At 48.5% G+C, this 15,038-nt stretch overlaps 2 protein-coding genes across 3 annotated transcripts in view; both read left to right on the top strand.

The window, feature by feature from the left end:
- Positions 1-3,275, top strand: part of Gart (phosphoribosylglycinamide formyltransferase, phosphoribosylglycinamide synthetase, phosphoribosylaminoimidazole synthetase) — a 26,424-nt gene extending 23,149 nt beyond the window's left edge. For both annotated transcript variants that reach the window (XM_021184851.1, XM_021184852.1), the window contains exons 19-22: positions 1,008-1,138; positions 1,464-1,605; positions 2,713-2,828; positions 2,927-3,275. In XM_021184851.1, the coding sequence (XP_021040510.1) occupies positions 1,008-1,138; positions 1,464-1,605; positions 2,713-2,828; positions 2,927-3,118 (581 nt within the window). In that variant the 3' untranslated portion in view covers positions 3,119-3,275. The remainder of the gene's footprint in view (positions 1-1,007; positions 1,139-1,463; positions 1,606-2,712; positions 2,829-2,926) is intronic.
- Positions 3,276-6,186: 2,911 nt separating this feature from the next.
- Dnajc28 (DnaJ heat shock protein family (Hsp40) member C28) lies at positions 6,187-9,197 on the top strand. Its single transcript, XM_021184870.2, has 2 exons — positions 6,187-6,438; positions 7,994-9,197. Exon 2 carries the CDS (start codon positions 8,019-8,021, stop codon positions 9,180-9,182), a length of 1,164 nt encoding a protein of 387 aa, XP_021040529.1. The 5' UTR covers positions 6,187-6,438; positions 7,994-8,018; the 3' UTR covers positions 9,183-9,197.
- Positions 9,198-15,038: the final 5,841 nt, after the last annotated feature.

The following is a 15,038-nucleotide window of genomic DNA, read 5'->3' as shown; positions in this document are numbered from 1 at the left end:
CTCACACAGACCAGACAGGGCAGGGAGGGCCTTGGATAGTAAGCATGGCTCACACAGACCAGACAGGGCAGGGAGGGCCTTGGATAGTAAGCATGCTCTAGCAGAACCTCAGATGGGGATCAGAAAAGGGGATGTGGGAAAACATGTCTAAGAGAAAGAGAGAAAGGACAGCCTGGTGGCGCACGCCTTTAATCCCAACACTTGGGAGGCAGAGGCAGGCAGATTCCGGAGTTCAGTGCCAGCCTGGTCTACAGAGTGAGTTCCAAGCCAAACAGGACTACACAGAGAGACGCTGCCTCCAGAAACCACCAGGAGAGGCTCCTCCTCGGCAGTTGAGGGTGCTTGCTGCTCTTGCAGAGGACCTAGGTCGTATTCCCAGCACCACACGGTGAGCCACAGCCACCCCTACCTCCAGGGCACTGATGCCCTCCCCTGAAGTCTGAGCAGCAGGCAAAGCACTCACACACATAAAATAAAATCTTAAAAGCAAACATAACAAGAACGAAAGGATAAAGGATTCTCGATAGTGGGAAAGCTTAAAAGCTGAAGTAATAATTACATGTCTTCACCTTCAGTACGTTCTTAAGTGTGAGAAATGATGAATGTTATTAACCTGGTATTTTAGCCTTTGAGAATACAATATAATATTCTAAAATTGTCTTTTATTAAAAGACCTGGGTAGGGGAACATTTGATTCTATTGGTCACCACAGTGACTTTGCTGTTGGCTTTCAGAATCGCCAAGTAACCCGGGCTGGCCTGGCCACAGACTTCCTAGTGTGGGATTTAGTGGGGGGCCACCTCATTCAGCTCTGTTTTTTGCCACGAGTAGCACTGCCCTGAACAGTGTGTTGTCGGAGGCATCGTCTTTAGACAGTGGCCCAGTGCTGTGGCTGTCCTGCAGGGTGCTCTTACAGTTTCAACATCTTTTAGGCCCAAGGTCATGATAAAGCAAAGAAGGACCGAGCTCTCAGAAGTGTCAGCTCACTTGCTGTCCTGCTTTTTCAGGGTCAAACCTCCAGGCGCTCATAGACAGCACCCGGGATCCTAAGAGCTCCTCACATATTGTTCTCGTCATCTCCAACAAAGCCGCCGTAGCCGGCTTAGACCGAGCAGAGCGAGCCGGTATTCCCACCAGGGTGAGTGACTGCAGAAGAGGCCTTCCTGCAGGCCAGGCCTGGTGGGCAGGTGTTTGGTCTGGAGCCGTGGATGTACCACTGTGCCCACACCTCCAGGCCCTGCAGGCTGTACTGAAACTCACACTCTGCTCTCAGGAGGCCGCGGATGCTTGTGAAATCGTGGGACTTCCCAGTTAGGGGTGGGTGCTGGGTTTGCATCCTGCCCGCTCCTCAGCCACCCTCTAAGTGGGTACATCTTTACTGCTGAAGTGTAGTCTCTGCAAGGTTGTGTTTAAATTACTGCTGATCCTCTGAAAATAGGCTATTTGCCTTTTTCCTGTTACAGGTAATTAATCACAAATTATATAAAAATCGTGTTGAGTTTGACACTGCAGTTGACCACGTCCTGGAAGAGTTCTCGGTAGACATCGTCTGTCTCGCAGGGTTCATGAGGATCCTCTCTGGGCCCTTCGTCAGAAAATGGGACGGTAAGCAAGCAGTTCTCCCGGGCCGGGGTCAGCGCGGTAGGAAGTGCCCAGACTGATTCCCTGAGCAGTTCACTCAGCTGCACTGGCTGTCACTAATCCCTGGCTCCATTACTAAAGACACATCTTACTGTCAGTAGAATCAAGAAGTCAGCAAAAAGTGAGACTCAGTCCACACCTTTAACCCCAGCATCCTGAAGCTGAGGCAGGCAGGAGGCCAGCGTGCTCATTACATACTCTCTCAAACTCAGAGTGAAAGAACGGGAGAGAAAAAGGAGGAAGATCCCAAGATGAAGGGAGAGCTGGACAGAGATCAGCCTTGATGGAATCAGTTCAAAGCCAAGACGCTGTCGCAAAAACCAAGACATTTTGTGGCCAAGAGCACTTGCTGCTCTTGCAGAGGACCTGAGTTCAGTTCCTAGCACCACCCACATGACAGCTCACAACCATCTGTCACTCCATTTCCAGGGGACCCAACACCTTCTTCTGGCCTCTTCAGGCCCCAGGCACATTTCTGGTGCACCGGCATACATGCAAGCAAAGCTCTCGTAATAAAATAATAGAGAGCAGCAGTAGCCAGGGGCTAGTTCTGCAGTAGCGCACTTACCTACCTAGCATGTGTCAGGTCCTGGTACCACAGAAAGACTTGAGACCCACGCCCTCCTGTATAATACACAGAAGATGACAAGCACGGCGTTGTCACTAAAACTGCAGTATCTACAGTCTCTTTGTCTCCTTTCTCCTTGCTCTCTATTTACTAAGTGATCATGGAGCAGTGGGTCACCTCAGCATGCTGTGGTAGTGAGAGGACACTTTGTAGGGTTAGGTGCCTCCTTCCACTATGTGTGTCCTAGGGATTGAACGCAGTCATCAGGCACGGTGGCAGGCACCCTGTACCCGTCAGCCATCTTGCCAGCCCTGTTCTCTTCCTTAAAACCTCTGACTGCAGCCTGGTGTGGTCATTGGTCCGCACATTAGTGGGCCAAGGAGCAGTGACCGGTCCTGACCTTCCCTCCAGAGTTCATCCCCTCAGTAACTGTAGTTATCTCTTGTTCCTTGAAAGTCTAAACAGGACCTGAGATTTCTGACTCCTGCTCTCTTGCTTTCTAGGGAAAATGCTCAACATCCACCCATCCTTGCTCCCTTCTTTTAAGGGTTCAAATGCCCACGAGCAAGTCCTGGAAGCTGGAGTCACAATTACTGGGTGTACCGTACACTTTGTCGCTGTGAGTATATCTGTCCCTACCAAGCTTTTGAGCTACCTAGCGTCTGGCTGCCGTCTACACTGGCTGGAAAGGTTGAAAACCTTTGCTTCCTTTTCCAGGAAGATGTAGATGCCGGACAAATCATCCTGCAGGAAGCTGTCCCTGTGCGGAGGGGTGACACTGTGGCAACGCTGTCTGAACGGGTCAGAGTGGCAGAACATAAGATCTTTCCTGCCGCCCTCCAGCTGGTGGCCAGTGGGGCTGTGCAGCTGCGAGAAGATGGCAAGATCCACTGGGCCAAGGAGCAGTGACCGGTCCTGATGCAGGAGTGGGCCCAGTGCTGAGAGAGAGGCAGGGCCTTGCTGGGTGCCTTTTCATCGTGACCATGGCCAAACGGAAATACCTGCTAGCAAAAAGACTTTAATCCTTACCCGCTGCCATTTTTTAAATAAATAGGTTCATTGAAAACTTATCTAGCATTTACTTAAGACATCCAGAAGTGGGAAGGTCTAGGCCGCCAACATCCTGGGCACCTACGAACCCAGTCGAGAGATCTCCAAGCTTCCTGCTTGCCTTGCTTTCCTGCTTCCAGACACACTCACAAGCAAGTGATGACCACACCCGCCAGCCAGCCACCCTGAGCTGCCAAGCAGCCAGCACGACAGGATTCCTCACCTGAGGGCACTTAGAGACCGTGTTGAAACCTCTCTTAAGCTTTAAATTCAAAACAACAGCAGATCCTTAAACTGCAGCCTTAAAAGAAGAGGCTAAGCAATCCAGGATGTGGTGGTGCACGCCTTTAATCCCAGCACATAGGAGGCAGGCAGATCTCTGTGAGTTTGAGGCCAGCCTGGTCTACAGATAGAGTTCCAGGACAGCCAGGGCTAGGGCTACACAGAAACCCTGTCTCAAAAACTGTCTGCAGAGTTTCGCTGCCGCCCTGCATGGTCGAAGGGACGGTTGGCAGATAGGAAGGAAATCCCATGGGTTAGGGAAACCACTTACATAGAAACCAGCTACTAGAAGTCACTGTGACCCTATGACCTGGAGGTTAGAATGTTCGGTACTCAAGATTAACAACAGAGTACATTAATGTTCTAGCTCTTTATTTCAAGCCAATCTTCCACCCATTTTTTAAGTACTAGCCTTGCCCTACAGTAGCTGATACCATGTCTCCGGAGAAGAATCCATGTGTCCGGTTGCCTGAAATCAAAATACCCTTTAAAATAGCAGAGGTGATAATAGAAGGCGGAGGAGTCAGCAGGGCATGTTGCGGAACCCCTTCCCAGGGGAAGAGGAAACCTTCCTCTCCATTTTCCCTGGGTCCCAAACCCAGGGGCCATTCTGCCAAAGCTCTCGCTGGGCAAACATCACAAGGCTTCCTTACAGAGCTTAGCCGGCCTCCTGAATTGCCTTCCCTGGCCTATATACCCAAGCCCCTCCCCCAGCCACTGGTAGTTAAGGCAGATTTGCATACAACAGGTGGGAGCAGTGGACACTGATGAAGGTTGTGCCGAGTCAGCAAGCCCGGGCGATGGGCTAACACTTTACAGGCAGCACAGCCAAACTCCCACAATGCTTGGCTCTCATGGTGGTCACAACAGAATACTATTTAGACACATTGAGTGTGAGCAGCTACTGGAAGATGCTATATTAAGTTGGCCTTTAAATACTCCTCAAATTTGTAAGTTTCTGTCTTAGTATACACACATTAGTTATTCAAGATTGAGATAGCCCAACCTGTAAAGACTACCTTCAAGCTTGACACCTTGAATCTGACCGCCAGGATCCACAACAGAAGGAGACAACCAGCTCCACCAGTAGGTACCATAGCATACAAAACACAGAAACTACACATACAAAAAATAACCGGTGTAATAAGATTTTCAAAGCCAGATGTGGAACACACCTTTAATCTCAGCGCTTGGGAGGCAGAGGCAAGTGGGTTCAAGGCCAGCCTGGTCTACAGAGTTTCAGGGCAGCCAGGGGTAGGGAGTAAGATCTGTCTGCAAAATTAAAGGTAGTTATTAAATATGTTGTTTAGTAATAATAAAGCTTAAGAACCAGAACAGCCTCCAAAAAAAACAAAAAAAAAACAAAAGCCGGGCAGTGGTGGCGCACACCTTTAATCCCAGCACTTGGGAGGCAGAGGCAGGCGGATTTCTGAGTTCAAGGCCAGCCTGGTCTACAAAGTGAGTTCCAGGACAGCCAGGGCTATACAGAGAAACCCTGTCTCGAAAAATCCAAAAACAAAACAAAACAAAGAACCAGAACAGCCAGTTCTTCCTCACTTTCTTCACCCATGGTGGGAACAGTGCTAAAAGAGAAATTCTTAGACACTACTGCTTGCTTTTCTCTTTTTCTTTTTCGTGTGTGTGTGTGTGTGTGTGTTTCTGAGATAGAGTTTGACTATGAACCTCTGGCTGTTCTGGAACTCACTGTGTAGACTAGACTGGCCTCAAACTCACAGAGATCCACCTGCTTCTGCCTTTACATGCTGGGATTAAAAGTGTGCCGCTAATTTTTAAAAAATTGTATCTTTAGGATGGAGTGTGGTGGCGTGTCTTTAACCATTCAAGAGAGACGAGGCGGGGGAATCCCAGCACTTGGGAGGCAGAAGCAGGTGGATTTCTGAGTTCGAGGCCAGCCTGGTCTTCAGAGTGAGTTCCAGGACATCCAGGGCTACACAGAGAAACCCTGTCTCGAAAAACCAAATAATAATAATAATTAATAAAAATAAAATAATAAAAAATAAAATAAAACCAAAGACACATTTTTTTCCCTTCCTTTCCAACCCCTGACCATGTTTGGTGCTCGATGGGGTGAGATGTCATACAATAGGCAGAGCCCTGACAGAACTTGCCTTGCATGCATAAGCCCTTGGTTTTATATCCCCAACATTCCATAAACAAGTAGCAATTTTACTGTGTAATCCCAGCACCTGGAAAACGGAAGCATGGAGGATGTACAACCCAAAGTCCTCCTCTAATACATACCGAGTGTGAGGCCAGCCTGGGCTAAGGGAGACAGTGTCAAAAAACAAGAACCATCCACCCAAACAAACTTGGCTGGGCCGGGCAGTGGTGGCGCACGCCTTTAATCCAAACTTGGCTGACGGAAAGACCATCTTTCTAGGCTTAAAGAAGCCTACTGACGGTGCAGGTGTCCCACAGAGGCAAACGGCCTAATCTTCCTCCATTTAAAACAATTTACTGAGGTCAGTGCTCTCCAAATCACATACACGTTGGGGTCACAAATCTATCACAAGCCATAACTCCTCTCCAGGCCCTAATGCCTCTACGCTGCACCTGCCGGAGAACTACATTTCCCACAATCCAAATCGGCCGAACCCTGCCCTCGAAAGCGGGTAGAGGCGGGGCCTGTCGCCCCCGGCACAACAACGAGCGTCCAGGGGTGTCTGTCCTCTATTCCATGGGGGATAGTTTTATAAGAAAGAGATCGCTGTCCCTGGTGAGGGAGGCTGCCTGTCGTAGTAAGGTATGAAGAAAGGCTCTGCAGTGTAGCGCGGCAGAGGGTCCAGTAGCCGAGACCCGGACGGAGCGGGCCGAGCGTGCTGCGCAAAGGCGCAGCTTGAGCTTCGAGCCGCTGAACCCCCATCACGTCTGTGAAGGTGAGTAGGGGGTACAGCGGACCGACACTTTTCTGAGACACCCCTCACCACAGTGAGCATAACCACCGGCATCCCAGACAACTCTAAAATCCATTGACCCCTTTATTGTGACATCGGGCTACCATGACTTCTAAAACGCACCTTACATTCAAACGACCAGTAATCCTCCAGTACTCCGTTGCCTTTCGTCAGTGTTCAGTATCTTTCTCCACAGGACCATGCGTTTTTAAATACAGCAAAAGCTCTCTCACCTTTTATCGCCCTTCCTTGCCCTGGCACCTAGCAAATAGCGAGGTGCAGAGCTTAAAGTCGCTTGCATTCTTTTTTTTTTTTTTGGTTTTACGAGACAGGGTTTCTCTGTATAGCCCTGGCTGTCCTGGAGCTCACTTTGTAGACCAGGCTGGCCTCGAACTCAGAAATCCGCCTGCCTCTGCCTTCCGAGTGCTGGGATTAAAGGCGTGTGCCACCACGCCGGGCAGTCGCTTGCATTCTTGATTCTCTGTCCCATCTGGTATCCCACTGAGTACCGGTCTGTATGTTCCCTGTTTGATATGCAGCAAGTTAGATACTTGGAAATGGTGACAACCATTCTACACTATATGCAAAACAAAACAACAACACGAATTGCGCTCAGGGAAATGTGTAATTTGCTGAGTATAGCTAAGCCAAGTGTGGGGCTTGGATGATGCTCTCCTTTAGTCCCAGCACTCAGGAGACAGAGGCAGGCTGACCTCTGTGAGTTCAAGTCCAGCCTGGTCTACATAATGAGTCCCAGGACAGCCAGGGCTATGTAGAGAGACCCTATCTCAAAAACAAACAAGCAAAAAGCAGTTAAGCTTTACTGTGCCCCAAGCCTAACCATTTGCCGTACCTGGTAATGTAAGTTCTTTGGTTAACCTTAAAGAGTTGCTTAACCTTCTGGACCCGTTTTCTTATAAAATGAGAAAATTAGGTTAGCTGAGTTTTAACAACTTTCTAGATCTAAAATTCTGTGCATTAGATCCGGGTGGAGGTATGCATGTCTTTAATCCCAGAACATGGAAGGCAGGGGCAGGTGGATCTCTCTATGTTTGAAGCCAGCCTGGTCTCCAAAGTGAGTCCAGAACAACCAGGGCTACCCAGAGAGAAACCCTGTCTTCCAGCAGTAGACCTCAGGTCCTGTCGTCACACTATGTGATAGCCAAACATCACTGTCCATTTTCTAGCTGCACCAAGAAAAGTCATAGATACTTATATCTTCTTGTTTAGCAACATTGTTACAAAGAACTGACTTTCTTTTTTATATGCATATGGTGTTTTTCCTGCACTATGGCTGTGCCCCATGTGTGTCCAATGCCTGAGTGGGCCAGAAGAAGGAGTCAGACCCCCTGGAACCAGAGTGAGGGACATTTATTAGCTGCCATGTGGGTGCTAGGAACCACACCTCAGCCCACTCTCTTGTCCCCAAGAACCAATGCTTACTAAGGGCATGGAACCCACACCCTTACCTGGTTATTGATGAAAAGAAAATGACTGATAGTACAAGTGTATCCAACTGCTCTTTGCTGTTTTGTAGATCACTGTTAAGAATTCCAGATACAATGATAAACACAGTGTGCCTGAAGACCACTCGGATCCTGAGACTGCACCTAACAAACACTTCCTTGATTCCTCCTGGGATGAAAATGCTTTCAGATCCCGGATCCAGGATGATATCAACCCATGAATCCCAGAAGCTGAGAGAATATTACAGGCTGCTGAATCTGGATGAAGGATGCTCCGTAGACGACGTCAGGGAGTCTTTTCACAAGCTCGCCAGGCAGTACCACCCAGACAGCGGTTCTAGTGATGCTGACTCTGCCACATTTATAAAGATTGAAGAGGCTTACAGGCATGTGCTGTCCCATGCGACAAAACGGATGCACGCCAGACGGGATAAAGCTGAAGATGCAGCAGCAGCAGAAGATGAAGAAGAAGGAAAGTTCAAATACAACACACCTCAGCACCGACATTACTTAAGCTTCGAAGGCGTCGGCTTTGGGACTCCCAGCCAGCGAGAGAAACAATACAGGCAGTTCAGGGCGGATCGTGCGACGGAGCAGGTGATGGAATACCAAAGGCAGAAGCTTCAGAGGGAGTTCTTCGCCAACAGCATAACTGTCAAAGACGTACGGCAGAGCAAGCAACAGAAGATAACTCAAGCCATCGAGCGCCTGGTGGAGGACCTCATTCAGGAATCCATGGCAAAAGGAGACTTTGACAATCTCAGCGGGAAAGGAAAACCTCTGAAGAAGTTTTCTGGCTGCTCATATATTGATCCCATGACTCACAACCTGAACCGAATATTGATAGATAATGGATACCAACCAGAGTGGATCCTGATGCAGAAGGAGATTAAGGACACCATCGAGCAACTCCGAGAAGCGCTTTTAGTGTCTAGGAAGAAGCTGGGGAACCCCCTATCACCCGCAGAACAGAAACAGTGGGCCCAAGTGTGTGAGCGGTTTCAAGAAAAGATAGGAAAGCTGAACAAGCGAATTAATGATTTCAACTTGATTGTTCCCATCCTGACCAGGCAGAAAGTCCATTTTGACGCACAGAAAGAAATTATCAGAGTCCAAGAAATGTACGGGGCCTTCGTAGAAGCAAAAGAAGTCACAGAAGAGAACCAAACTGACGTTAGCCAGGGAGAAGAATCAAAAACACCCAGAGTCAAGGCAGGCTTTCTAAACTGGCTGAATCTGTGGAAATCTATTAAAATATGACTGTTTTGTTATTCACGATCATTTCCCACTCTGGTCAGTTTTGAGTTGCTCTGACGTCAGACGTAGAACCTAAGATTGATTGTCGTGTCCCAGGGGCCTGAGAAGTGTGTGCCTTTGTAGTTTTCACAGAACTAATCACACCACGGTGTAGATGGGAAACTTGGGTGAGTTCTGCTGTAATGATGTAGTAAGAGGCAGACCCTGCCCCTGAAGTAGCAGGCTCCGGTGCCAGACTTCAGGTATGGGCCTCTAGGACTGAAGCACGGACCCGAGGGTCACATAGGGCCTTCCAGAAACCTCAGAGCTCTCTGAGACACTGGCAACTTACAGGTAGTCACTGTTTGACTTTTCTAAGCATAAGGACTTAAGCAGCAATGAAACCAAAAGGTGTAGAACTGAAGAAGTTGTAATGAGATTTAACCAACTGTGGTCTCCAAATGAAAATTTAAAACCTCAAAAGAACAAAGGGAGGAAAGAAGAAAGGAGATATGAAAGGAAATGAAAAAGAAAGGGGCTGGAGAAAGTGCCCAGAGGGTGAGAGTCCTTGCTCCTCGCTGCTCCTGCATCCTAGTCAGGTGGCTCACAACTGCCTGTAACTCCAGCTCCAGGGATCCAGTGGGCACGCACACATGTGCACACATACACATGTGCACGCACATGTAACAAATTAAAGATCTCCAGACAACAGGTAGTTTTTGCAGGTTTCCTCTGGTATATTCCAGAGCTTATTAAAGCTCTAAGACGGTGGGAAGGCTTTTCAAACACCTGCTAGGTGTTCTAAAACTGAAGGTCAGGAAAAAATAGCCTTCTGGGACTCCTGTATTTACAAAGGCCTTCCCTGTGGGCACTGGACAAAGAAAAGGCCAAGTAGGTAGGCTAACTGTGACCCACTGGCCACAGAAGTCAGTTAAACTGATTGATTTAGAAGTTCTGAAAATGTTAAAGATGATTATATTTTTGTAACTTTTGGAGGGGGCAGAAATCCTTAAGAACAATACAAAGGTAAAAGTTCACTAGTATTTTCTTCTCTGGTCACAAGCTATATGCTAGGTTTCCATAAACCTTGCGTAAGTGCCATGATGTCCTAGAGCAGACTCCCCAGAGATGGTTCAACAATGTTAACCCCCAACTTAACCCTTTTTGGAACACAGCTTCCTGTCTTAGAGACCCTTTGGCAGTTTGTCTAAGATGAAGTATCTGAAATGTGTTCCTTGGCATCTTCAGCGAGTCTCCTTTCAGAAAACCCTGGGCTCTCAGGCTTGGCTAATTGCTTTGGGCACAGAATCGGGTCCCCAGAAGGAAGCTGAAGTGTGCAGAAAGGAGCTGACCCATTTCCAGAGCAGAGTGGAGATGGGGTTCAGGAGACCAGCTCCTGACACGGACATGGGGCCGAGTCATTGTGTAAAGTCTGCAGTGGTTAAAACATCAAAGAAGCCAACATCCTCAAAAGAAAGTTGGGCCCTTTCTGCTTTGATGATGGGGCAATTGGTTGACATAATGAGTAATTTTTTGTTGTTGTTGGAATGAGTTATCTGATAGGACTATATATATATATATATATCACTAAAGGAAACTGTCAGCAGCGTGGAGTATGGCTTTGTGCTAAGAGCTATGGCTCCAAATCACTGTAAGAGCCTGGTATTCTGTGATGCTTGCTTTAAAACATGAGAGTCTGGAGTAAAGATGGAGTGGAATAATCTTCAGTGTTATACATGAGAAGGTGAGGTCACCAAAGCTATTAATTAGAGTACCATTCACTTTATTTGCAAATGTCTATATTAATAAAATTACCTTAATGATTGTTCCGTGGTCCATTGATCTATAACCAAGCAATCGTGAACAACCGCCACATTTTGCGCTAGCTAAGTGGGTTTTTAAATCATTTTTATTCCTGTGCTATTTTCTTTCTTTTTCTTCTAGTTTTCCTATTTCATGTGTGTGTGTGTGTGCACAGTACCCATGCCTGATGCCCACGGAGCCCAGAGGTGGGTAGCTCTCTTGAGCCTGGAGTTATAAACAGTTGTGAGCTGCCACTGGAATGCTGGGAATTGAACCCAAGTCCTCTGGAAGAGCAGCCAGTGCTCTTAACCCCTGAGCCACGTCCCCAGCCTCCACTGTCTTATATCGTTTGAAGCAGTCTGAGGTAATCCAAGCTGGCCTCAATTTCACCACGTAACCAAGAGTGACTTTGAACTCCTGGCCTTCCTGCTCCCACCTCCCTGGTGCTGCGAGCACACACAGGCAGGCATGCCTTACCACAGCTTTATGGTTTACACAGTGCGGGGCTAGGACCAGGGTCTCACACAAGCGAGGCAAGCGCGCTCCCAGCTGACGCCCCAGCCCTTCTGACCTTTTCAGTGGATGATCGAACATCTGACTGTGACATCAATCTTCACATTAAAAGGGCAACCTCAGGGCCTGGAGAGATGGCCCAGCCATTAAGAGCACTGCCTGAGTTCAATTTCCAGCAACCACATCATGGTGGCTCACGACCAAAAGTATTGGGATCCGTGACCACCTTCTGTGTCTGAAGACTGCTACAGTGTACTCCGATGCATGCCTTTAATCCCAGCACTTGGGAGGCAGAGGCAGGCAGATTTCTGAGTTCGAGGCCAGCCTGATCTACAGAGTGAGTTCCAGGACAGCCAGGGCTACACAGAGAAACCCTGTCTCAAAACAAACAAACAAACAAAAAATCTTAAAGGGGATGGCAACTTCACTTATGTAAAAACAGCCTCATCTCAGCATCCCTTCTCAGCTCTCCACCCCGCTTCATTGCTGTGCTGTGATTAAACACCCTGACAAAAGGCAACTTGCAGAGGAAGGATTTATTTCAACTCTCTGTTCCCCATTACAGTCTGTTATCACAGGGAAGCGTAGACATTGGAAACGCGACACAGCCAAGCACATCACTTCCGTAGGTAGTCAGGGGCAGAGACACCAGTGCATTTCAGGCTTAGCTTTCTCCGCTCACACAGCTCAGGATCCAAACCCAGGAAAAGTGGGGCCCCCTTTTTAGGCTAAGTCTTCTCACACCAACTAAGGCCAGCAAAACAAGCCGGACGTCCGGGCACATCCACAGGCCAGTCTGATTGACGTAGTCATTCGCTCACGGTGACCCCGCTTTCCCAAGCAACTGTGAGGTTGTATCAAGCTGACAGAACTAGCCATTGAGGAAAGGCTGAGGTGTCAGAGCACAATGGAAAACACACAGCGAACCTTGCCTGCTGCCCGCCACCTGCTTCTGCCAGGACCGGCCCCATCAGTCTGAGGCAAGAGCCTCTGAGTCATATGCTTGAGTCACAGCCTCCATCAATTTGCTGGGACCTCAGCCCTACAGCTGAACCCGGAAAGAAGAGCAACCATACACGGTCAAAGGGAGAGACAGTACTTCCAGGGACAAGCCTATCAACACTGGTCAGTTGTGAAGGGTTCTGAGAGTTGCTTCGAAGCCAGCAAGGACTGTATAGTGAGACTCTGTCTCGGATTAATGGGGGGGGGGGAGAAGGTCAGGCTAAGAGGCATGATTAAGGGGAGCATGTGCCCAGGAGGGGGACATTCCGGTACCCCCATGGTCAACTAACAGTTTACCTGTTCTTAGGAATATCATCAATATCGTATTTCTCTTTTGGTGGCGGATTGGACATTGTCTGGCTACCATCCCCCTATCTGAATCGTCAGTAATCTATGAGGGGGCCAAATGGACTCCTTAGTGTGTCAGTTGTCACCAGCACCTTAGGCAGAGGACAATGGAACCCTCTTCATCTCTGGTTTAAAGACAAACACAAATGGAATAGCTCTGACCCCCAATAGCTGACAAGCAGACTGGGGCAGCCAATCCTTTTTACTTGAGGCTCAGACATAAGGACAGGCCTTGGGATGGGCAGCCTCACCTGTCACTCTCTCCAGTTTGTCACCAAGCTGAGTTCCTAGCTTGCTGGAGAGTGACAGAGCCCACTGTCACCCACCTCAGAGGAATACCCTTAAAGGCCCTGACTGGGCCTCTACCCATCCAAAATCTAGAGGCGGTCCCAGGGATGATGGATGTCCTTTGCCTCCAATCACAATCTCAAAAGTCTGGCTTCCTGTGGGAGGGCTCTATCTTCTCAGGTGATTAACGCGAATGTGGGCATTCCCCACCACCCTTAAGAGACAACAGGCCAGATGCGCCCAAACACACCTGAGAAAGCTTATAGACGTGCTCAGACAGACCCACGGCTGTGGGGAGGGTTCCTACCTGGGGTACACAGGTAAAGAGGACATCTGTGCTGCTGAAGATGTTCCAGAAGGCGTGTTCTTTCCTCTGATGTTTAGAGTTGGTTCCCGCCTTCTATTACAGGCAAGCTTGGTTCTGTCCGCTCTTTCATCCAGGCACGGTGTATTATCCGTCCGGTCCGGTACTGCTACAACTAAATGCCCGGGGAGGGCTAACTTTATTAATAAGAGAAAGTCTGGTAGCCCACGGCACTGGAGGGCTAAGGGTAGAGCACTGCCATCAGCTCTGGCGCGAGTTCTCCTGGTTGCATCACGTCTTGGCAGGAACCTGACTTTGGAGAGCTGGCAACTGAAAACCGGAAGTCAGAGAGAAACTGGGCGGGGCTAAACTCAAGCTTTTGAAATAACCCTTTGGGGAGAACTAATTATAGTCTTGTGTAAAACACCCTAATCCCTTCCTAGAGCACTAGAGCACGTCACCAGTTAACCTAGGGACCTCCCACTGGACCCCAGTGAACTTCTCATTTTGATGGGTTTGTTTCATGAAGCAGGGTCTCTGTAGCCCAGGCTGGCCCATACTTACAGCGGTTCTTCTGCCTCAGTCCTCACACTGGGTCCTGAGATTACAGTCAAGCACTGCTACCCCAGGCTCTAGACCCCACTAGTTTCATTTTTTATTAGCATTTATTAATTATCATAATGCTTCATTATGACATTCTAATATATGTATATACTTTTAATTACATTCACCCGATTGCCGTTTCTTGCCCCCACCGACTCCTGCTGAAAATATATTTATTATCATCATCATTATTATTATTATTATTACTTAGAGACAGGACCTCGCTATGTAGACCAGGCTATCCTGGAATTTACAGAGATCTTCCTGCCTCTGCCTCCCTGGTGCCTAAGCATGTGCCACCAAACCAGGCTTACCTACCTACCTACCTGTGTATGTATGTATGTATGTATGTATGTATGTGTCTATCTATCTATCTATCTACCTACCTTTGAAACAGGGTCTTATGTATCCCAAGATTTCAAATCCACCTGCCTATCGGTTTGAAGTGTTGGGATTACAGACATGTGCACCCATGCTGGGTTTATGCAGGTGCTGGATATGAACCCAGTGCTTCGAGCGTGGTCGGCAAACAGTCTACCGACTAAGCTACATCCCAGCCCTAGAGACCCCCACCCTTCAAAAGACTCCACATCACCCCCAAAAGTGCTATCCTCTAGACCAGAATCCTAACACAAGGAATGCCAGGGGACAAACTGAGGTCATCCAAACATGACCACGCATGCATGTGCTGGCCAGTTTTCCCCAAACTGACAGGACCTGGTGTTATCTGAGACGAGGGAACCTCGATTGAGAAAATGATGCCATTAGGCTGGCCTGGCCTGTCACTGTGGGGCATTTCCTTAACTGATGATTGGTGTATGTGACCCAGCCCACACTGAGAGGTGCTGTCCCTGGGCAGGTGGTCCTGGGTGGGTAAGAAAGCCCAACGAGAACCCGAAGGAGCAGACTATTAAGTGGAATTCTGTCCTATCTGCTTGAGTCCCTGTTCTGACTGCCCTATAGTTTACCAGCTGAAATAAACCCTTCCCTCCCCAAGCTGATTTTGGTCACAAAATAGA

The sequence above is a fragment of the Mus caroli genome, chromosome 16, assembly GCF_900094665.2.
Source record: "Mus caroli chromosome 16, CAROLI_EIJ_v1.1, whole genome shotgun sequence".
Lineage (NCBI taxonomy): Eukaryota > Metazoa > Chordata > Mammalia > Rodentia > Muridae > Mus > Mus caroli.
This window is presented reverse-complemented; position numbering and strand designations above follow the sequence as displayed.

What these genes read in the sequence shown, in the direction of transcription:
- Dnajc28 (XM_021184870.2), top strand. Translation starts at nt 8,019, where the DNA reads ATGATAAACACAGTGTGCCTGAAGACCACTCGGATCCTGAGACTGCAC.